We start from the raw sequence: 26,840 nt of genomic DNA, 5'->3' as shown, positions 1-26,840 counted from the left end.
TAAATTCATTTTTTATGCTTGTTGGTCCGCTAAATTTGATGGCCTACATTTCTTGTATCAACATGTCACACAGTTTCTGCATCATGTGATAGATGTTTAAAAACTGTTTGTCATTTTTGATAATTATTGGACGACAGTGGTAGTGAAGTCTGAATTCGATGAAGGTAAATATTTTAAATCGCAAAAACTTCATTTAATTACTAAAATTCTAATTGATGTATTTTCTTTGGAGATTACGAAAAGTTGTAAAGTAGTAGCTCGGTAACAAAAATACATTACCGCTGGAAGTCGGCACAAAAGCCACTAATCTATGAATTAAGCGCAGAAATTAAAATTAATTGGTTACAGACGAGAGAAGATGGATTTGTAAGTAATAGAAGTAAGATAAAAGAAGGGGCGGAGGAGAATTTAAATTCAAATATTTTACAAAAAGCTTTCCAAAAATCTACAATTTACAATGCGTTACATTTTAGTTAGTAAATTTGTCATACAAATGGTAGAACAGACCAGAAACAAAACATCATTAAAAATACTTAAAATGCATACCAAATCCTGCCAAAATTCATTTTAAAACAGAGCCTACAATATGTGCAATGAAATGCTTAATCAAATAGACATCGATAATATTTGTTTTAAAACGTTTAAGAGAAAAATTGGTGATGTGTATTGGACTATTTGATTTTTTGATTAAGAAATGTAAGTTATAAAATAATATAGTTTTACTTTTGGACATGACAGTTAAAACCAGTAATTGGGATAATTTTTATTTTATTTTATTGTATTTTCTTATTTTTTATGAATATTTTTTTGGTGTTCCAATAAATAATTTTAAAAAGGTGTGATACATAATACGGTATCACTGATTTGATTACATCAACAATTACATAATTTATTTCTAGATAGTGCTAACCTTCAAACGATGTTTGTAAAAAATGTATGTCATTATTTTACAGGTAACAGTAGTATTTGTGACCCCAGTTTGTAAGTTTTCAAGAAAATTGTTAAAAAAGAATATCGTGTTTCGATTAAACATTGTTTTTAAGAAAATATTGTTCATTAGTGGCTATTTAAGTGTTATACAGACTTTGTATGAGGAAAATCAACTATAACATAATACTTGGATGGTAAATTTAAACGCGATTGTAAAAACACCGAGCATTTGGTTTTGAAAGCAATCGGAAGTTTTTCTGGAAACATAAAAAAGTCCATGAAATAGTTTTGGAAGATGGTACAGTGAAGTTACGTAAAATAGCTGACACCTTAAAAAATATCTGAAGGCAGTGTTTTTGAAATTTGATCACCAAAATTTGAACATGCGGACGTTGATTTCGAAGTGGAAGTCGCGTTTGCTTACTCCATATCAAAAACAGCAGTTTCAGAGCGCTGTTTGGAGCTGTTCAAGAAAGATAAAAGGATTTCACGCATCGGCATGTGACAATAGATCTACCGTGAGTTGTTCAAATAATATGTAGACTGACGTCATAAAACAAAATGTACTTTACATAAGAGTTACAAGTCTGGGTCTGGGCCCTTCAAAGTATTTACCTCCCCTACGCACACACTTATCCCAACGGTGTTTCCAATTTTGGAAATAGTCCTGGAACGTTTATTTTGTGATGTCCTTCAGCTCCTTCGTCGCATTTGTATAGATATATATATATATATATATATATATATATATATATATATATATATATATATATATATATATATATATATATATATATATATATATATATATATATATATATATATATATATATATATATATATATATATATATATATATATATATATATATATATATATATATATATATATATATATATATATATATATATATATATATATATATATATATATATATATATATATATATATATATATATATATATATATATATATATATATATATATATATATATATGTGTGTGGTGTATTGAATAAATGGATTTTATTTAGCTGATACTCGAAAACCAACTTTTTACAAGAATAAATAAGAAAAAGTAATCGAAAGTAAATAAGTTGGTAAAAAATTACTTAAGTAAGTCTCTTTGTAGAATAAATCGGTTATTTTTTCGTTCCCTTCAAACATTTTATAATACCGGCATCTCAGCCTTACGAATTGAAATTGAATTTCAGTTTCAATTTGGTTCTAATTACTCGTATTATTTCGAATAATTGCTTCTATTTCCGATATTCCCTTGAAATATTTTACTCCCAAATTAAATAATACCTCCAGACAAAGAAACAATTAATCAAGTTTAACGAAAATAGAATCTTCACAAAAACAAGGATGACGAGAGAGAAATATAATATGTGTTTCATTCAAATAGGTTTTCCTACAAAAATATTCATGTTGAGTTATATTTAATTACTTTCCTCGATGTGGTTTAATTATCAGACGGGTTTTATTTGCTGTGCCATGAATTGAATGAACGAGTAAATAATTGATTCATTCAATTAATCCGTTCATTCAATAAAATCGATTACGTTATTGGAATGAATGAATTGATAAATTCGAAAGATTCACCCGATGCTTAAAATTAATTATCGAAATTGAAGTTAGTAGTAGATGTTTGTAGGTGGTTGAAACTATTAGTCGATTAGTAACATTTGATTATTATTTTTAATGATTTATTCAGACACTGGATTATTCACAGTATAGATCAATGGTTCTCAACCTTTTTACCTCCGCGAACCGCAGCAATAAATATATTACCTGTGGTTAAATTGATCAACCATGATACACGATTAACACACAACGAAGGTCTGATAGTCCCAAGAATTAACAATAAATATGGATCGAACACTGCAATATATAGTTCCGAACATTTTTAATTTGTTCCCGAAGGATTTTAGAGGTCTAAATAAAATATTGAATAAAGGCAAAATAAAGGAATGGGTAAATGATCAAGAGTTAATTTTATGAAAATTGTAAAATACATATATTTTTAATTTTTCTATCTTTTTTGTGTGTTTATTAGGTTTAAATGGATAAAAATAATAAAAAAAATTAAAAAAGAACTCCACTGACAAGACATACAAGGTGGCTTGGTGGGTCTCGGCAAAATAATTAATTGAAATATGTTAAAAATCATGATTTAAATAAATATATACATTAAAAAAATGTTATATCCACTTGCTATTTTCTAACTAATTATTATCTTATATACTTGTCCATTCACAGGCATGTATGTATGTATGTATAAGTATGTATGTATGTATGTGTATGTGATAACTTATAATACATATGTTTTATGTAATATACAATGAAAATTGTTTTGTACACAAAATAAAAACACATGAGTAAATGAGTAAATTACAGGTGCCCTTTTCAAATTCTCGTCAAAGAGGAAAATAAAAACACCGGAAAATCCCATCACGGAAAGAGGGACGGAATAAAAATATGTATCTTCCTTCTAAGCACTTCTCTTTGTATTTTTGGGCTTCTTATGCCCTGTAAAAGTCTTCTAGAACGCCCACAAGGGGGCGTTATCGCCCATTTTGAGAAACACTGAAATATATGAACACTTTATGCAATAATAATCAAATCTCTATGATATTATTTTTTGACATCTTATCAAAGATGAAGAAGAATCACTTTACACACGTGTAACATTTGCCAATTCTACCCATTATTGAAAACCACACTACTCAAATTCTTGGAAGTTCTATATATATGAACCAATCTAGAAGCATTGTGCTTGAATCACTAGAACTTTACTAGAGACATCTTTTGGTGAGATGAAAAGAAGCTTTTTATTGAGCAAAAACTCATATATTAGTATGTGAGGTCCCAATCCTGGATTATAATATCACACATGAGAAACGGCAGAAAATATCATTTTCATTTGTATTATTTAAGCTTACAATTTGACCAGATAATTTATTTACAACATTTTGAGTGTGTTCAAATACTTGTTCGCAAATCTAAAAAAAAATATGAAAAAGTATTTCGACACACTCAAAATGTTGTAAATCTCTATGAATTTTCGTTGCGTACCTACTATTTTCTATTTTGTTGACACACAACGAAAATGCCAACAGCCGTTGAAGAAGCATTCATTTACGCGTGGATTACCAAATCTCGCGATACGTTATGTTAGGAATGCAGGTTAATAGGGAAACCCCAAACTAAGTAAGCCCAGGCCAACTTTACACACGTGTATAAAGTTTCAGATGAAGTCTTCAGGCTGTGAAATAATCAACTAAATTTGTGAACTCACCACAGACAGGGTCCCATTGTTGTAAAGTATATTTCATTGTCAGTCAGACTGAATGTGAAAATTAAGGGATTATTTTACCCAAGTTTTACGGATAACTAAGGAACATCTTTTGTTCGGCGAGTGAGCCGTTACGCCAAGAAGAGTTATAAATAATTCAGTCTGTCGATTGATTATTCTCAAATTGTATTATACGTGGATCATCTATTGGTAATCTCTAATTCCAGTCCTATTTCATCATCATATATTAATCATATAAACCCTTTGTTACATTCTCCACATAGTTAAATAAGAAAAACATTTACATGCATAAGTATATAATAAATATATTATTAAAATGTAAAAGAAATTATAACACACTAGCCATCATGCCACTTCTAGAACACCTAAAAAAACTGTAAGGATTGATGTTACGTTCAACAGATGGCGATGCCATTGCAGTAAAAATTGTTTTTACCTATCAAACGTTGTAAAATTTCAAAATCGGTAATTGCTTTAAAAGATTAACAGTTTTGATCAAACGAACATTTAAATTTTTATTTATAAAGACTGCATAAAGTCACTTAAACCAGAGTCAGATCAAAATCTTCATCTTTGTTCAGGTACCAATAAAAATCTTAATAAAAATCGCTACGTATAGTATTCCCCAGCGGTCATAATAACTAAAAAATATACACACTCAAAATATTCCATTATTCAACTCTGTCTTTCACATTACTTGAATTACAAACGTATTTAACATTTTATTTTTTTGACATCTCATTAAAGATGAAGAAGAATATGAAAGTCTGGGCATTTACGGGGTTAACGACCGTCATAGGCTGGTTTAAGTGATCACTTTACCCACGTGTAACATTCACCAATTCTATTCTTCATCTTTGATGAGATGTCAAAAAATAGATGTCTGTAGTGAAGTTCTAGTGATTCAAGAACAAGGTTTCTAAATTGGTTCATATATATAGAACTTCCAAGAATTTGAGTAGTGTGGTTGTCAATAATGGGTAGAATTAGTGAATGTTACACGTGTGTAAAGTGATCACTTAAACCAGCCTATGACGGTCGTCAGCCCCGTAAATGCCCAGACTTCCATATTCTTCTTCATCTTTGAAGAGATGTCAAAAATATAATATGAAAATAACTCCTGTAATTGGAAATAATCCAGATTTTGTGAACAAGTATTTGGACGCACTCAAAATGTTGTATTTAACATTGTAACTCGAGTTTATACAGGGATATCAATATGATTATATCCATGTGTATGTATTAGCATAAATGTATTTCTACTTGATATTGTGTTACATGGCTTGTACTGTCAATCAGATTATATAAAGCAATACGTGATGGAATAAGACTTTTTACAATATCTCTATATTTGTATGTTCTTGGAATCATATTATGGGAGGATATTGATATTTATCTTAAGGCCCAGTATTCGTCAAGTCGCAACTTAATTTTCTTTATTTTTGATTTGAGTTTTACTTAGTAACTACCACTATTTTTTAAAAATCTACTGTGACACGTGTTTCGATGGATTCCGCATCATTTTCAAACACCGGTGTTTGAAAATGATGCGGAATGCATCAAAACACGTGTCACAGTAGATTTTAAGAAATTATGATTTTAACTAAGTAAAACTTATTTTAAAAATGGATAGATTTTACCATATCGTGACTGCCGATTATAATATCCAATTCACTAATAATTTTCTCTAAATTCAGGTAACATTTTACGTAATCTATTTTTTCTTAAATCACCGTTTTGCATTGAGAATTAAGTTTTTCTTCGAAATAATTATATGGTTTTGGAAAAATAGAGTTCTTGAAGGGTTAAAAGTTTAAAAACACTCATAAAAATATTTTTTCACACACATTTATTTAAAAAAACAAAAACGAAAAATCAAAAAAAAATCTTCGAAAAAATTGGGCGTGCAAAGACATGTTACCTCTACGGCGGTCGTCCGGTGATTGAATTATATGTTGAGTTGTATCCCTTTAAATGAGGTTTACCCAAATCTTAACCCAGTTTAGAACCTTCTTCGACTGCCCATATTTGAGGAATGAATATATATATATATATATATATATATATATATATATATATATATATATATATATATATATATATATATATATATATATATATATATATATATATATATATATATATATATATATATATATATATATATATATATATATATATATATATAATATATATATATATATATATATATATATATATATATATATATATATATATATATATATATATATATATATATATATATATATATATATATATATATATATATATATATATATATATATATATATTTATATATATACATATATATATATATATATATATATATATATATATATATATATATATATATATATATATATATATATATATATATATATATATATATAAATATATATATATATATATATATATATATATATATATATATATATATATATATATATATATATATATATATATATATATATATATATATATATATTTATTTATTTACATGAAACGACTTTCAGATAGGATCGTTGATTAATTTCACTAGTGACTGAGAGTTTTTATTACAAAAAACCTAATCTTTACAAAGCACGTTTTGTATTGATGTCACTTTTTTACAATTTCAAGAGTGACATTAATACCGGTGAAAGATTCGTTCGAAGAATATTCTATTCCTTTTCAATGAACCTTATTTCTTTGGTAATTCAAGGGTGAATTTGACGACAAAATATTCCCAATATTCCTCGGGAGAAGAATTGATGTCTTTCTTGTGATAATTTCAAAGGAATATTTCACGTTTTTGGGCGAAGGTTGGAAAAAATTACGGACTCCAAAAAAGAAAAATTAAGTCACGTCTATATTTCAATATGCAGGATATTTTGATTTGAAATTTTCATTTTCTTCTAGCTGTAGCCAGCCACGTTGAATGGAAAAGAAAGAAAAAAGGAAGCACACATTTTATACATGTTAACTTTCACCATGTTTGTGGATATATAATATTTTAACAGCTGTCAAGAAGCACGCTGTCTGGTGTAAAATGGAACAGATGGAAAATTTTGTTCCAAATTTTATTTAATAATATAAACTACTGTTTATATATAACTAATGAATATAATATAACGAATAAATCAGAATATCACTTAATTTCATATATGTAAGAAAAATTCAATCAAATAAAACAGTATCCGACTTTATGCTCTACTTTTTTCGACAAATGAAAACTAACATAAAAAACTCAAATAACATTTGATTTTTTTCATTCATTTAATCAAATCTACTTGAAATAAATAAACGTATGATTGGATTAAAAAAAAAACTTTTTGTGGCTTGATTGATTATAATAATTATTGGTCTCCTAAGATCCATTCAGAGTATAGATATATTTAATTTAAGCTGATTAAAAAAAAACTAAGCCATTCCTTATTATTATTATTACACATTATTGTAATTTGTTATTATGTGTTCGTATAGGATGAAATGGAATAGTAAAAAATGTACCGCTTCAGGAGTTGACTTAGATGATAATGAAGAAGATGAAATATACAATTTATTATAAAAAAATGTTTGAATAAATACAACAGTCATTATTTGAAATTTATTTATTTTTTATTAAAATGGACTATAACAAAAGTATTAAAAAATGCAACACGTACAACAGATTAAACATATTCAAAATTTGCATTACAATGAATTCGTACGCATCAAAATAATATTATAAACATATCATGAAAAGTATAAATGCTTTACACAATTTCGATGGAGGCACAAACGGTTAAATGAATACTTTTCAAACCATACAACAGGAATTATAAACACCAAAAGTAACCTATACTATCTATTCACAAATATACAGCTATGCAAAAAATAACTACACGGTAATGAAGGATTAAGCATTAATTAAAAAAGCCCCTTAACAGCTTATAGTGGCAATTTGATCGCAAAAGAAAAATTTTGAACTGTGACGGTTTTGTTGACATTTTAAATATATTATATACTAGCTGATACGGTAGACGTTGTCCCGCATAGGTTCTTCATCCCGCATAGGTTCTTCATTAGTTTCAGAGATATATACGCATTTTTCTTATATCGACTGCAGCTGCATCTACCGGGCTCAAAATTTACAGAAACCCGTTAACAGCCAAAACAAACATATGTATATCCAAGGCTGACTGTCCATTTTTTACTAAGCTTCCACTCGTTTATGAGTGATTAAAAGTAATTGACTTCCATAGAGAAATAATGGATTTTTAATATCTCGTCTAAAGCGCTATTAACTAGGTCCAAAATTTACAGAAACTCGGTTACAGCTAAGAGAAACATATATCTAAAATCTCGAGACAATTAAACATGTAGTTCTTGAGATTAGCGGTATCGAACATATATCTATGCAAATTTTATTCCAACTTTTTTTTAAAATGACTAGCTATGCCTGGCCACGCGTTTCTGTGGCTATATTTGGATAAATGAAAAAAAAAAGAAAATAAAAACCACACATTCCTCATATGTTTCATTGAACAATGCTTGTGAAGTAATGAAAATATTAAATATCTTGAAACATCAATGCGATCGAAAACATTAAAAATGCTAAGTGACAGCAGCTTTCCACCATATGCGATGTTTAGAATTGCGTGTTTTGCTGTTATACTCAACAGATGGCTCTGCCATTGCGGTAAAAAAGTTGTTTAAAACACGCTTTACATGTCACACATGTAAAAAAAAACACGCGGATATTCGAATGCGTCTTAATTTCGAAGCAATCCTGGAATTACTTTTTAACTGGAGATTTAAAATTTTGAACAAACGAACACTAACATTTTTATTATTATAATAAAGATTATTGAGCTACAATGGTCGCACACATTCTGTGAGAAATGAGAAAATTTCTTATGTTTAATTTAGGGAGGCACATGAATTCACTGTTCCGTCAATCCAAGAAAATATAATGTAATAAAAGAGCCATATTTGATGGATCGTTACACACGAATCAAACGAAGTCGAAGCTCATATTTCACGCAAATTGATTTTCTTTGAAAACAAATATGTATTCCAGCAACGTAAATCAAAAGTTTTGTTTGTATCGATATCAAAGATATATTATGTAAGTTCTTATATAGACGGATATAAACTTCACATGACTTCGTCAATCTTACGATACGATCGACTCATTTCTATGCGAGCGACGAAAGATAAACGAAGTTTTGTGTATATTTCGGTTATAAACTTTATGAAATTAGAATCCTTAAATTTGATCAATTGATATCTCATGTTTACAAAATAATTTGTGATAGTTAAGTTAAATATTAATTTAATAACTAATAAATACAACTAAATTTGAGATACGGGTGATGATCAATTGTTGGCATGTGAAAATTATAAAAACCAATATAATAACTTTGTTTTTCTCTTTTCTTATCTAAGTATAGTAAACGCTAAATGAGAAAACAATGTAAAACTTCAAAATAATTTTAAACATTAACTTTACAGAAAAATTAATTGAGACTTTGTTTCATTAATTAATTTAAAAGGGACAGCAATTCATTAAGAGATAATAAGTTTATTACATCATTAAACATATAAGTGTCGAATTTGAGACGAAGTATCTATAGTTTTTATAAGAAAGAAGATGGAGGTATGAGCATACAAGTATAGTAAACGCTAAATGAGAACAACATAAAAAACCTCAGAATACATTGAAAAATTAACCTTACAACGAAATTAATTGAGACTTTGTTTCATCAATTTATTTAAAAAGGACAGTAATTCGTTAAAAGTTATTAAATTTATTACATCATAAAAATTATAGGTGTCGAACTTAAGGCAAAGCATCAATCGTTTTTATATGAAAGAAGATAAAAATCTGAGCATACAAGAGTAGTAAACGCTTAATGAGAATAAAATATAAAACCTCAAAATAAATTAAAACATTAACTTTACAACAAAATTAATTAAGACTTTGTTTCATCAATTTATTTTAAATGGACAGAATTCATTAGCAGTTAATAAGTTTATTACGTCATAAAACATATAGGTGTCAATCTTAAAAAGAAGCATCGATCGTTTTTATACGAAATAAGATAAAAATCTGAGCATACAAATTACACATAAAAAGCAATTTGCCTTTGACTATAATTTGATTACATTTAATATAGAAAGTAAAGAAGATTACAAATGTTTGACTTTCAAAGAAATCTGAATTTATTTTTTTGGAGATAAAAATAAACAAATTCGCAACAATAAATTAACGAATATATGAGTAAAACGTATTTTTTTTAAATTACGTTTTTATTAAAAAAAAGTATATTGCGAATTAGCAATGTCACACAGACATCTTTTTAGAACGTCATAAATAAAAAAAACTGATTTTTCAGAAGAACGTTTTTAAAGTTTAAAAATATAATAAAATGTATTAAAAATAAACATCAAGCCACTTATTGAACTTTTTACTGTGCAACAGATCTTTTTAGGTAATACCTGAACATTTTTTCTACATTTGAAAAATATTTAGTATATTTAAAAAATTAATAAAACAATACATTTTCTTCAAAATGCAAAAACAACACTTTCTGCTCTGTAGCGGGTAAATATAAAGTTAAAAATATGCCACTTTTGCCAGGATATGGTAACTTTTCTGGGCATACCGAAAACATGCACAACTGAAAATTGTCGATTTTTGATTTATGACGTTCTTAAGGAGTGAGCGATATATTTTCATATGACACGACAGGTTGATATGTTAGGTTCTGCGTCAGGTACTGGGGGGTTCTATTCCGAGAACAGTAGGTCGTACACGGTGGTAGGGAAGTGGTCGGCTATGAAGGACTGGAGCTTTTCCTTGCGTGTGACGGGGGTGTAGCGGGGAAGGGGGAAGGAGCGCGTCACAGCGTCCGCCAGAGCTTTCGTGACTGGAGCGAGGTCTGCCTCCTAAAATTAAAAAAAAAATTGAGATGAACAGCATTACTCTTTTAAAACATATTTGAATCAGTTTACCACGCAACGCCACTTTACAAAAATTAAACCTTTCATTTAAAAAACAGAATAAAAACTACTTTCTCTCGTAAACGTTAAAATTTGTATGAAAAAAGATGGAATTCTGAGCATCCCAGAGCTTGACTTGCTATTTGGCTATCTTAAGCACCACTTGTTTAACGCTTACTATTCTGTCCATTATTGAAAGTCCATATTGGATTAATTTTTTGGAACTAATTATCCGCATTGGTCTTGGATCCCTTTTACTTTTTTCTCTTTAAATTAAGTAATCTTCTTTTAAATTAAGCAAAAAAATGATAGATGTTTCATCTCACTTATAATATTGACATGCCATCCGCTGCGTGATTAAAATTTTTACCTATTAGACGTTTTTGGGCGTACATGGTCGAAATATCCATAAAACAAAATTTTAGTTTATTAAGTTCCTCCCAAAACTGACAAAACGTCGCCATCTTGGTTTTTATCCGTCGTACACTGTTTTATCGGCGGAACACTTTTAAAATAAAAAAAAATAAAGGAAAATGTTTCTTATTATGATGTTATATCGTAGTCATACAGGAGAAAGTGACTAAGTGCATTGTTTTACAAAAACGTGATCCTTAACTATTTGATATCTTACTAGCTTAATATTGCCCTGAAAAAATCCCAAAGGATTTCAAACTTGGAAGTATAATACATTGACTTATTAAAAATGATGCATTGGTGTTTATTTTCTTGCCAAGCAAAAGTGACTTAAATGGCCCTCCTGAACATTTTACGTTTTGGTAGTTGGTCAAAATCTCCTGTACGACTACGATATGTACATAGATACTTACATCTCTGGTGTACTTCTCCAATGTCCTGATAGTCTGTTCGAAGTATTCTTCTCCGTAAGCTCCCTTTTGCTCGTCGCTCAGCAGTTTCCACATCTCCTTGGCCTGCTCCAGCAGCGAGTCCTCTGAGAGCCACGCGTTCCCGGTGGTGTATTCTCCGGGCGCTACGATCACCACCTCGACCCCGCGCGGGCGCAGCTCCTGCCGCAGGCACGAGGACAGCCCCTCGATCCCGGCCAGCAGGGCGCAGTGCACGCCGCGGACAGGGGACGCCACCCTGGCCAGGCCGGAGGTGACGTTGATAATGCGGCCCCTCGCGCGGCGGATCAGAGGAAGCATCACCTGGATCACTCGAGTTGGTCCTGGAATGAATGAAATAACGTTACACTAGTGGTTCTCAACGTGGGCAATATCACTCCCTTAGAGGGCGATTCAAGTCACATATTTTATACAATTTTCAACGGCTGTTTATGTCCTTTATAAGAATGTAACGCATACCTTTTTTATTCTATAATTTTTTTGACAGATATAATATATTTATTTGTTGATAAACAAATAAAATTTATTAAAAAAAGAGATTTTTATTCAAACTGATTATAAACAAGTCGTCCACATCCGTAGTGTAATGGTCAACACGCTTGGCTACCGCACTGGAGGTCCCGAGTTTGATTTCCAGGTGGGTTAAATCAATATAAGTGATTTTTCACTCTTATGTTAATTCAATATTACCCATGTCTGGTACCTGAAGCGGAGGGCTAATATCCTTTCCTTCATCTATTAACAATTTAGATAATACTGCGTTTATATGATATTATGCCTTGTGCATCCTCGGATGCCGATATTGATTTGAAGAAAAAGAAGATAACAAATCAGCTCTGAATGGATAACCAGGAAAATAAAAATAAATAAATATATATTTTTAAATACTTGTAATATTTCGTAAAGCATTGCGATGATTTGTTTTTTTTTTTTTTAATATTTTGAAAACATGTTTAGAGCAATATTTAACGATTTTCTTTTGATTTCTTTCATCTTTGATAGTTATCCGGACGTTGTTGGATAGGTTACCGCATCTTAATGACACGTTGTTTAAGTGATCATTAATTATTTAAAGATAATAAATCAGTTATGCTGTTGAGATTTTCTTCAAACAAACATTTTATATTACATTAAATACAGTAATTATTATTTTTTCAATGCACGATGAAAAAAATTGATGTCAGTCAATTAACGGTAGAATCATTGATTTACTGAGAAAGCCAAAACAGCTATTACGAAAAATCAAACAAGCCGGTTTTAATCAGAAATGCGTGTTGGCTTTCCCCCTTAGTTTCCAAATGATTAATGGTATTGTTTTTTGCAACACAATCCAAAAAAATGGTAAAGTGCTCTAGCGTTACGTGGAATGATGGATGATTTGAAAATGCAGAATTGTTCGTATTTATGTTTTAAAAGAATTTCACTGCTTTGTAATTTTGAAAACTGATGAAAAGTGCTTCGGAATATGCGTTATTAATTCCGTTATCCTTTGTTTTTGGTAGCCTTCCTTATAACGTGTCAAAAATTACCGATTACTTATTTCAAATATGACAATATTATGTTTCTAAAGATAAGTCAATTAATATAAAGTTAACTGTAACTTTACATATAAAATAATACAATTTAAAGTGAGAGTTTTAAAAATAGTAATTATTTGACGTCAAATTTTTGAAAACAATTTCTGTAGAAATCATAAAAATTATGTTACCACAGAGATAAAAAACCTTATGTAATTCATATTTCAAACGAAAAATGATGAAAGGAAAACGAAAAAGGAAAAAGATTAATACGAATAATTAAGGATTTGAATAGGTGGAACGAATCGGTGACGTGGAAGAAAATAAATAAAATAAAGTGGAACTTGGAAAATTAATACGTAGAACTTATTCATATTCATGATGAATAAATAGGTGAATGTAACGAAGACGAACCTAAAGAAGATATAAACATCAGTATAATAAAGATGAAAAATAAAGGAAAGGCAAAAACATATAATGTATGAATAATAATGAGAAATTCTTTGAATTGTATGAAAAAAATAAGCTCGGGAAGACGTATGTTTATTTGGTATGTTCCCTTTTTCATTTTCACGCGTTTCAACACGTTGCTTTCCATTCACTGTTAATGTTAATTCATGAAAATGTTACAGAGGTCATTAACATGTGTCCGATGGGTAGGCCGGTATATGAAATAATTTCTCGAGGAAATAAAATAAATATTAATTGGTGATTTTATAGTCTGAATCCATTTTTCTAACTGTAGTGTACATATTTCATTATTTCGTAATATTCATTATTTTACATATTTCCCTTAATAATTATTTAAATTTTATTATCTATTTTTAAACATTCTATATTGTTATTTTTTTATAATTATTATTTACTATTTTTCTAGTTCTTCCACACATTTTCAGGTTTAAAATGAAAACAATAATTGATATGAAGCTAATTATTAGCTTCATACCATAGTGAATATTGTATTATATTTTATATATTTTATAGCCACGCACATACTATGCCTTTGTGGGACAAAATAACTTGTCAATTGTAAGAAATATTTAAATATTTAAATATATATATATATATATATATATATATATATATATATATATATATATATATATATATATATATATATATATATATATATATATATATATATATATATATATATATATATATATATATATATATATATATATATATATATATATATATATATATATATATATATATATATATATATATATATATATATATATATATATATATATACATTTATACACATATACATATAAATATATAAATATGTGTGTGTGTGTGTGTGTGTGTGTGTGTGTGTGTGTGTGTGTGCGTGTGTGCGTGTGTGCGTGTGTGCGTGTGTGCGTGTGTGCGTGTGTGCGTGTGTGCGTGTGTGTGTGTGTGTGTATGTGTGTGTGTGTGTGTGTGCATAAATGAACGTTAAGTTAACATAAAACAGAAGCGAAGTGGATTTGTCGAAACTTGATTGTTTTTCCAGAAGCGAGCATGAACAAAAAGCCTTATTCCTATTTTGGTATGATAATTTATTACGACCGAAGTAACCGCACACGTTTAAATCAGAAAAAGGTGCCGTGTTATAAATTTACGCAAAATTTATGTTTTTGTTCCTAGGATAATACTCAAATATTTTCTTGAAACAGAACGATCGTAAAGTACCTTCGGGGAATCCATTCTTTTGTGTTCTTTAGTTTATAAGGACTTGAGGACCTTTACAGATTCCTGTGGGATATTGGAAAAATCATTTTTATGGGTAGAACCCCTTTCTCTAGCGGCAATCAATATTATTTTTGCTAGCTTGTACACTAAGGGTCGTATCACGTCATCGGGCAATAAAGATATGTTACTGCTCGTGGTCTAATGTACCAATCCTGTAACGAGGGAAAACGTTTATTTGTACTGATTTAAGCACTTTGTAAAAAGAAAAATGTTGTGGAAAATTTGAAAATTTTTCTGAAATATTAAATGGGATATTTCAGATATTTTTTTCCGCGTATGCTTGAAAATTGGCTCTTTTGAAATGTGTGTATGTTAAATTTAATACCTCATTGATAAAACACCTGTGTGGTCTAACATGTTTCTGTCTGCTAAATAATTTATTAAATGTTATTTTTTTTATTTTATAAATTAACTTTATTGACGGGCTTTTAAGTATATTGCTGTAAATAAATATGTACCAACAATTTGAGTAATTTATAAATAAATGGGTTTTTATTGTAAGTATTTGCTTGATAAGTAGGCTGAAAGTGCGTTTTAAAGAAAATATAAACAAAAATACAAGAATAATAAATAAATTCCAATATATTTTTATATTATCATGACGAAGATGTGACGAAAGTAAAGAAATGGGAGCACAAAACGAGTCGTGAAAGAGAGGGATAAATTGAGTGCAATGAAAAAGGACACTATGGATGTTTTTGGCTTTTCTTGAAATCTGTTAAGAAGGCGCATCGTTCATTGGAAGATGTAATTAATTCCATAGTCCAACAGCTTGTACAGAAAATAAATAACTAATGAATGATGTAGTATGACAACAGATGGAAAGTGTTCACTCTCGAGAAGAAATAATATGTTTAGGGAGTTACCAAAGTTTTCAGCTATTTCGATATTACGATATTTCGGTGAACTAGGACTAGGAGAAATACATAATATTGTAAAGACGTGAGATAAGTTACATAGAGAAATCACATGCTTATGAGCAAAAACGAAGCAATTTTAATGCGAAGATAATGTCATCTATTCGTCATTAGATTATCAGTAGAATACAATCCTGGGAAAAGAATTGATCACATTGACCAACTATCGACGAATTTTTCTCATAATTCCAAATAATGGGTATATTTGTTAACGCACAAGAATTTTCAGTTGTGAGATATCGACTATTTTCCGGCATATACCGTATCGTTAGGTTATAATCGTTTTAATTTAGTAAATTCACTCGATATAAATGAAATTTGTACGCTTTGGGAGTTTTCTTCGAAAAGTGCTTAGATATTTATCGAATTGATTTTAACGATATTTTGTAGGTCAATAAAGGGTCAATATGAGCTTTTATAATTTTTTTATAGAATCATATTAATTTCCATATTATTTTTTGACATCTTAACAAGGACGAAGAAGAATGAGGAAGTCTGGGCATTTACATATTAATTTTTACAAATTTATTTATCTAAGAATAAAGAGATGACTGAAAAAGAAGAACGTCATTTAACAAAAAAGATGAGAGAAATACAGTAAAAAATCGGTTAGAATAGATGACTTCTTAGTTTAATGGTAAAGTGTAAGTATCTGACCGGACATCAGAGGACCCGGATTTAAATCCTTGTAGTAACTTGTTATTTTTTCTTGTAATATTATGACTTCATTTTGTTAGAGTGATTTTTCTCTATTAGCCTGTTCAATAATAATTTCCTTTCATATTTGAAACTCATCTACAGCAAAAATAACTATTTTTGTTCGTGTCCAAAGTTACGATCTAATTACATACTTATAATATTGAACACGTGTAGGCGTCACCATGCGTATTTCATTTCATAAATATATCTAGGGTGAAGGAAATGCTTTCGGAAATATATTTTTCTCAGTCGTAGTAAAAGCTTTAGATCCTTATAGCGTAATTCGTGTTTCATGGTCCTAAAGAAAAGGGGGCTGCGTTGTATTCTAATTAAATTAAAGCAATTTGTAGAAGAATATTTTTTTTTCCAATTCCTTGTTCTTTTGGACTAAAATTGAGAAAAGATGTAATAACAAATGACATTGAAAAAAAAATCGCTTACGAAATCGGTTTTTACCCGTGTCTAACGTACACAATCTTATTTTATTTATTGTTTCGGCATTAACTTTGTGGTAAGACATGTTACAATGATTAAAGAAAACACTTGTTTTTTACTCAAGTGGTAAAAAACAAGTGTTTTCTTTTATCATTACACAATCTTAAATAATAAAACAATCAATGGAATAAAATAAAAACTAAAAAATAAATTAACAGTTTTTTCCACATATATTTTATTTGACCAGTGACCGCCTTTTATCATTACCGATATCATGAGTCTGGTGATGTCAGTGATAATGAAACCCGGTCACTGGTCAAATTAAGTGCATGTGAAAAAAAACAAAAAAGTAAAAATTTCATTATATGAAATGTAGTTCCACCAAGAAATGTCGGTACAAACCTTAAATCTAATAAAACAACAACTATAAATAAAATATTAGTAACGTTGGTATATAACCACTCACCGAGATTCTAGTCTACCGGTTTCAAGTCGTACCCATCTCTTCGTCAGGATAATCAATACAGGTTGCAAACAATACTGTAGTATTGTTTGGAACGTGTACGTCACTAGCATAACACTATTTACATACTTAAAACAACAGACAATATTAATCACATGCGTTTTAGGTCGACCCAAGGACAAACACATGCTAAAGATCGCAGACCAACATGCATTGAAGACCAAAGTCGGACATGCACTGTAAAATGACTTACTACTGATATGAATAAAACAACTATATAATAAATAGTTTCTTGCAGATTTATTTCATTTGAACAGTGGTGATATTAAGTCGTTACCGACATCATCAGAATGGTAGAATAAAATAAAAATGGAAAAAATATGTTTTTTATTTTATTCCATAAAATGTAGTATAAAAATGTGGAAATATCAGAATAAAACTTAAATTATGCTACCATTTTTTAAAGGTTTAATCTCTATCATCGTCGAAAAGGAATTAAATTGAAAAAACACTATTTATTTTCCTTATTTTTATTATATTGAATAAACCTCTTTTTTCCAGTTATACATGTTTTTTTGGTATTCTGAGCTTTTATTTTAAAACCTCACAAAAATATAAATGGTACGGTTGCCAGAACCTTTTCTTGGAGGGTGATAGACAATTTAACCCTGTAGCACGTCGATAAAGATGTTTAGATTCCCGATGATGCTCAAAGGGGCGGATAATGGGACACGACATTTGAAGATCTGAGATCATTGTGAGTGACGGGCTGAATATGATCGTAATGACGGAAAAGAGACGACTTAAGAAACCCACGCATCGATATTCGTACATGATTGGTTGTTTACCAGACTTGTGCGTAAAATTAAATGTTTATGTTGACGTCACGGTTCATAAATGAAGTGAGAGATTTATTTCTTCTCAAATATCTTAATATGAAAATTTGTTTATTAATTTTTAAATCAAAAAAAGATTTTTCGAGTCTAATAAGTTGTATTTTATTAACAAAAACATATAAAAATAATTTTTGTGACAATAATTTCGCCTAGTTATGGTATTTTCAAACGAATATTTAAAAAAGGCCAAAGCATTCGTTTGAAAATGCCATGTAATATATATATACATATATATATACATATATATATATATATATATATATATATATATATATATATATATATATATATATATATATATATATATATATATATATATATATATATATATATATATATATATATATATATATATATATATATATATATATATATATATATATATATATATATATATACAATATATATAAGGAACAAGCTGGTTTTGTGAAAGGAAGAGGAACAAGAGAGCAGATCCTCAACATCCGCCAAGTGATCGAAAAAAGCCGAGAGTTCCTGACGCCAACAGTTTTATGCTTTATCGATTACAAAAAAGCTTTCGACTGCGTGAAGTGGGAACATCTGTGGAAAGTACTCATGGAGATGGGAGTCCCATCCCATTTGATAAAACTCATCCATGGACTTTATGCCCAAAGTAAGGCAATCGTAAGAATCAATGGCATAAACACTGCAAGCTTCCCCACTGAGAAAGGTGTAAGACAGGGATGCATACTTTCCCCTGACCTGTTTAACATCTATGGGGAATACATCATGCGCAGGGCTCTCTACAAATGGAATGGAGGAGTGTCCATTGGTGGCGTAAAGCTGTCCAATATACGATATGCGGACGACACAACACTTTTGGCCAAAGACCCAAAAGAGATGGTAGATCTCCTTAAACGAGTAGAGATTGAGAGCAAGGCACTGGGACTAGAGATTAACCAAAGCAAGACCAAGATCATGATCATAGATCGATCTAAGAAGTTTGGTGATCTCGGGAACTCACTCGAAGGTTTAGAGATAATAAACGAGTTCCAGTTCCTTGGATCTCAAATCAGCAATGAAGGAACTTGTGAAGGAGAGATTAGACGTCGTATCGCCATCGCCAAAAGTGCCATGTCTAAGCTAGACAAAATCTGGAAAGACCGGGGTGTGAGTAACAACACCAAGATGAAGCTTGTTAGGAGCTTGGTCCACTCCATTTTTCTCTATGCTGCTGAAACATGGACTATAAAAGCAGCAGAAAGGAGAAAAATTGATGCCTTCGAAATGTGGTGTTGGAGGCGCATGCTCCGAATTCCATGGACAGCTAGACGCACCAATGAGTCCATTCGCCAGGAACTACGCTTGGATGGCTTGTCTCTGGCCAATATCTGTACCCGACGGATTCTCCAGTTCTTTGGACACGTTGCGCGTGGCAACGAGGATAGCCTGGAACGACTAGTTGTGATCGGTAGCCTGGAGGGAAAGAGAGGGAGAGGAAGATCCCCCACACGATGGACCGATCAAATTAAGGCAGCAGCAGGCACCTCAGTGGTTGGAGCGCTACGTGCAGCGCAGTCAAGGGATAACTGGAGAAGAGTCATTGCTTCTGCAAGGGTCACAACCCTCAGCAATGAGGATTAAGACGGAGAAGAAAGAAGATATATATATATATATATATATATATATATATATATATATATATATATATATATATATATATATATATATTTATATAAATATATATATATATATATATATATATATATATATATATTTATATAAATATATATATATATATATATATATATATATATATATATATATATATATATATATATATATATATAATATATATATATATATATATATATTTATATAAATATATATATATATATATATATATATATATATATATATATATATATATATATATATATATATATATATATATATATATATATATATATATATATATATATATATATATATATATATATATATATATATATATATATATATATATATATATATATATATATATATATATATATATATATATATATATATATATATATATATATATATATATATATATATATATATATATATATATATATATATATATATATATATATATATATATATATATTTATATATATATATTTATATTTATATATATATATTTATATATATATATATATATATTTATATATATATATTTATATTTATATATATATATTTATATTTATATATATATATATATATATATATATATATATATATATATATATATACATATACATATACATATATATATATATATATATATATATATATATATATATATATATATATATATATATATATATATATATATATATATATATATATATATATATATATATATGTTTTTGTTAGTAAAATACAACTGAGTAGACTCAAAACATGTGTTTGATTTAAAAATTAATACATAAATTAAAATGGAGTTCTACAAATCAAACGCCAAATCAATAAATAAAAGAAAAAAAAATGAAACTGTATACATTTTTATCTGGTTCGATTTTAATGGTTTTCTACGAATGGAAAGATTGATAACGATAGAAGAGATTGAATGCTGGGAACAGAGTGAATGGTGCAGAAGCAAATAAAATCATATCAAGAAAAGTATACAATGATGTCCTGGTGCCAATCTTAATAAATATAAGTGAAGCATACATGACAAAAAGGGTGAAAAGTGATAATGAAGAAACATGTGCGGTAAAACGATGTATGATAGATGTTCGCATTGTGAAATAATGAAATAATGCAAGGCTAAGATAGCAATATCGATAAAATTAAGAAAGAGGTCTTGAGATGGTTTGGACATGCGGATCGAATGAGTGAGGAGAGAACAGTAAAACATATTTATGAGGCGAATGTAGTTGGCAAAAGGAGCAAAGGAATATCGAGGAAGTATTTCAAATACTTAGGCATGGTCAGGTCAAGAGATTCATAAATATGGAAGAGGCGAAAAATGTTGACAAAGGCAGATTGATGTGGCATTCTATTCTCTCTGCCTACTTCATCGTATAGCGGAGTGATAGTCAGTTTTGTGGATACTAACATTTAAAGCTCTGTCAACTTTTACTTTATTAATTTCCATAGGAAACGTATACTATATTCGGGTTTGAATATTATTTTGTAATATTTCAATAGAGACTCCGCAAACGGAAGCTCGCTTAAATCTTGGAACGGTACATTATTATGAAAGGAATTGCCACATAATTTAGTACCCGCTATAATCCTTTACATTAAATCATGTTAAATTCAACTAATATAAACTATTATGAATAGTATGAAGGTATACAATAATTGTCCGGTATAAATTGAAACTAACCTCAAGAAAATTAAGGTATATGAATACAGTCAAAAATACATACTCGTATATATATACCTAGGCCTTCTTTAAAACGTTAAAATATCAAAACGATATGAAATTACACTATTTTGTTTACATTTAAATATTTTTCCCTCTATTATTATTTATTTCTATATATTCAGCCTCTCTAAGTATTTCTAAAATAATTAAGCTATTTTATTAATAATATTTATTTCTTTGTAGTTATTTAAATAACAAACGAAAATCAAGATTTCAATCATTTCCTTCAATTTATTATGTACGAAAAAAAAAACAGTTTTTTAAACAAAAAATGCCATCATTTGAAAGTAATATCAATACTCATAAAATATTAAGCGTTGATAATGGCGGTGAGCTTGCTTCTTGACAGCTTATTAAATAATATATATCCATAAGCATTGTAAAATAAAATATGAAAAATGTGTTCATTCTTATTTCTTTCATTTTCATTCAATCAGACTGAACCACAGTAGATGGTTACAGCGATTAAAAATAATTTTTCAGATGTATTTGAAATACGGAATATTCCGGATAATCCACTTCCCGGTTGATCAGATCCCGGTACATCGAGAGTCTGATGTATATTGATTTGCTACAGAAACCAATCCCTTTCAACAAACTTAGAACTAACTTTTAATGTAATTATCTGTTTTTGTTAAACGGTAGCCAGTTAAACGGAGAAAAAAATGGTTACAGTATACTTCTACTTTAATCTGTATTATTAAGTTCCGTTTTGTTGATTTAGTTTGGACCTAGTGTAGTAATAGTACCAGGAATAGATTGCTAGAAACTTCTAACGCTCATTTAATATTTAATCCTAGTTTTTGCAGCGCTCGGCGGTTCATTTCATGATTCCAACATGGAGTGTGAAATTATTGCCATTATGCTTTGTGTAAAATATGTTTCGATTTTTGTATACGATGTGTTCTGCTTTGTTGACGTTTTTTCTTATTTTTCATTTTACTATTTTGGTATATTAAATTATAACTCTAATTTTTTTAAAATTTGATCAAGTCAATATTTCGAATTGCCAAGCGTAAAAGAAATAAGAAATCATTCCGATAAATGATTTTCTGGATACCATTTAAATAATTATTTTACGAATTTTTCATGTATAGTAGAATTTTCGAGAAGTTTGCCTTGTATTTCTAGAACTTAAATAAACTATTTATTTTCGTTCAATCAATACACAAAGCACACTCAAAGAGTTCGTACATATTAACTGTATCAGACTTATTAAAACTAGTACAAGCATGTGTGCCTAAACTGCTCTTTTTCTATTCTTACCATCTTTTTCTCTCAATGCCCGTAATCATTAAGAATTCCAGTAGTGATCATGTCTTTAAGAACAGTGTCCGTTGATGGTTGCTTCTTGTTGGAAGGGACAAGGTAGAAAGTGAATTAGTCAAAGTCCAGGTGTAATTATTTTATTGTAAAACCTTTATACTGTAAATTGTTATTGTATCTATTGTATGTAACGTATATAATCTAATAATAAAAATAATAATAAATACAAAAAAATATATTAACATGTAAGTATTTCGGCTCAACACAGGCCATGCCTAAAAAGGCGTAATACATATCGTAAAAAAATGTATGTATCTATGAAATAAATAATAAAAAAATCGTTTTTCCACAACAGCAATGTTCTTCACATCTATCATATGCATCCCATTAAATATATTCTTCTCCTATATCTAAGAATCTAAAGCCCAGGAATTATTATCTTGCCAACATACAATTGATAATCAAATTATAACACGGCATCGATTCGATTTGGTGTCCTACGGATTATGTAATATGTTCAACAAAAATTTTCATATTACGCAATAATCAAATAAATACCGGGACTGAGTAAAAAATAAGAACAAACAATTGTTTTTCCATTTTATTCTTTTTTACTTCTTCAAATATAATATTTCACTCAGAATAGGCTCCTTCTGAAGCAATATATTTTTTCAGCGAACAATCCAGTCATCCGTGCACTTTTTGAAAGCGTATTCAGGAATTGCCTTGAGTGCTCTGTGAGAATTTTGTTTTATGTCTTCAATCGATCCAAAACGAATCCCATCACGATGGTTTTTGACTAGTTTGCATGTCGTACTCGTAAACCCATATCTTATATGGAAAGAAAAATTAAAAACGATTTATTGATGCGAAAATTCAGTATGTACAAACGTTGGCAACATGAAAATCAAATAAATACGGTTATTTTTTTCTCTTAAGCATTTAAAATAAAATTAGAATAATTACGTATGTACTTGATAATTCTAATCGTTAGTACTTTATTTATGCTTGTCTGGACTGAGCTGTTCTGCCTAGACTGTTGTTACAAGAAATAGGTAATAATAGATTATATCATTTTTATTTTTTAATATTGAATGATCTGTTTAGTCTAACAATCACCGTTTCTCAAGAACCAAAAAAAAAATGTATAATGTTTTTTGTAATATTCGTATTTTCAATTTGCGTAAAATAATTGGGTATTTACCAAATTTTTAATGTTTTTGTGTTTCGAAGTGAAGCGTGTCAAAATTATGTTTCCATTTGATTAAATACGAACATCAAATTGAACGTTCTCGAAATTATTTCAGCCGTTAAAATAAATTATAGCCTAAAAACATATTTTCTGTATTCCAGTACACACTACAAATCATTTTAAAATATGTATTTTTTTAGAGATAAACTAAATTGAAAGGGGCTTTATTTACAATGTATATTCGCTCGTTGTGTTTTTAAGGAAAATATGAAAACGTTATTGATTATCGTTCAAACACAATATTATAAAAAAAGTTACAACCTTGAGCGCTACAAGAGAATCATATTTCTGAAAATTAATTATTGTTTGATTTTATAAGTACGTGATAACATTAACAAAGTATACTGTGTAGTTATCGATTATTTAACGGTAAGTGAGTATAAAAGCAATAATTACAATTTAAATATTAATATACAAAAAAAGTTTGTATAATTGTGTTGTGTTTGATAAAAATGTTAAACCATAATCTTTTTCAGGTAAAAATTAAAAGCAACGCTGAAAGCTCCAGATATATTCCCGGGTCCGGTATAAAAGCTCTTGGTTTCCCATTAGGACCAAATTATGTGTACCCATATTGAACTATAAAAAATGGATATTGTTGGATATTGGACACCTTTATTTTTAATATTAAAAAATGAAAACGTCTTCGCATTTTTAAACATTTTTAATTATTTAAATGGAATATTTTTATGTACAAGACTTACACTATGGTGTTGATTAAATAATTGTTTTTTTTTCCATTCGTGAATGCCTGAACATTTTTAGAAATGATAAAAGCTATCTTTATTTGAAACAGCAACATCAAAACAATAATCTGCGAATTCTCTATGTTGAAAGCTTTTCTAGAGGTCAGTGAAAAATAAGAAGAAAGGGAAGGATAATAACGTTTAAATAACATAATATCTGAATCAACATTTTAATATTTATCATTCTTTCTATCATTTACTAAAACCAGTATATGACCGGTGGTAAGTAAAATGCACAGACTTAAATAAAGTTAAGATGCCAAATTATCCTTATTACTTAAATCCTATTGTTGCTCTCAAAAAACCATCTGCCAAAACATTTTTACCGAAAAATTGTTGGCCGTTAAAATTATTGATTAATATGAAAAAAATTTTGTTATAACCGTTTCAATTTACAAAATTGCGAATAAAGCAATTCGCTTTTCGATCACGGTTATACCAGAATATCTCATTTCAAACAAAATGTTTATTTCATTGTGTACCTTTTATTTATGAGTATAAAATTCCAATTTCGTATTCTACAACAGATTTTTTACGTCTTCTCTCGTTTGCGAGTTGTTTTGTTGCCCACAGTTATAATTTCATAAAACGTAAATGATTATCTTTGTACATTTTTTAATAAAGCAACGAATCGCAATTTCAAAATGAAATTTGAAATTCGAGTCGAAATTTTCGAATATTCCTGTTCGTTCTTGGTTTGCCGACTTTGCGGCATGTGAATTATTGAAAAATGGAAAACAAGCTTTCCAGACATGAATTAGTCAACAGACAAGGAACAAGTTTCCGGAAAACAAACAGGTAGAAATAACCTTTCTCTTAAATAAAAAATTGAAAGAATAGAAAAACATTTTAATAAAATTTCCTTAAAACGTATTGGTACTCCACTATGCTTGCTTTATTATGAAAATGTTAGTTTTGAACACCGGATTTCAATCAACCACTAATACGTCATGTATTTCAAAAGCGTTATGAGTGTACCAACTGCTACTTTAATCGATACCGATAAAAGACCCTCTGTTCAAAAAGTATAAGGTTTTTTTAAAAATATAATCAATAATAATTATATTATTTTTTGACATCTCATCAAAGATGAAGAAGAATATGGAAGTCTGGGCATTTACGGGGCTTACGACCGTCATAGGCTGGTTTAAGTGATCACTTTACACACGTGTAACATTCACCAATTCTACCCATTATTGACAACCACACTACTCAAATTCTTGGAAGTTCTATATATATGAACCAATTTAGAAACCTTGTTCATGAATCACTAGAACTTCACTAGAGAGATCTATTGGTGAGATGTAAAGAAGCTTTTTATTAAGCAGAAACTCTTATATTAGTATGTGAGATCCGAATCCTGGATTATAATCACACACATGAGGAACGCCAGAAAATACCATTTTCATTTGTATTATTAAGCTTATAAT

At 28.9% G+C, this 26,840-nt stretch overlaps 1 protein-coding gene across 1 annotated transcript in view; it reads right to left on the bottom strand.

Annotated features, from left to right (window-relative positions):
* Positions 1-10,453: 10,453 nt before the first annotated feature.
* The window catches only part of LOC148302497 (D-beta-hydroxybutyrate dehydrogenase, mitochondrial-like), a 106,828-nt gene continuing 90,441 nt past the window's right edge, over positions 10,454-26,840 (bottom strand). Inside the window, exons 5-6 of the mRNA XM_088271525.1 lie at positions 12,062-12,420; positions 10,454-11,180 (exon numbers count right to left, since the gene is read on the bottom strand). Coding sequence (XP_088127651.1) covers positions 11,022-11,180; positions 12,062-12,420 — 518 coding nt within the window. The 3' untranslated portion in view covers positions 10,454-11,021. The remainder of the gene's footprint in view (positions 11,181-12,061; positions 12,421-26,840) is intronic.

Source organism: Brachycentrus maculatus, unplaced genomic scaffold, assembly GCF_059751285.1.
Source record: "Brachycentrus maculatus isolate JH-2025_06_01 unplaced genomic scaffold, ASM5975128v1 h1tg000443l, whole genome shotgun sequence".
Lineage (NCBI taxonomy): Eukaryota > Metazoa > Arthropoda > Insecta > Trichoptera > Brachycentridae > Brachycentrus > Brachycentrus maculatus.
Note: the sequence above shows the minus strand (reverse complement) of the source record. Positions and strands in the feature narration are given on the sequence as shown.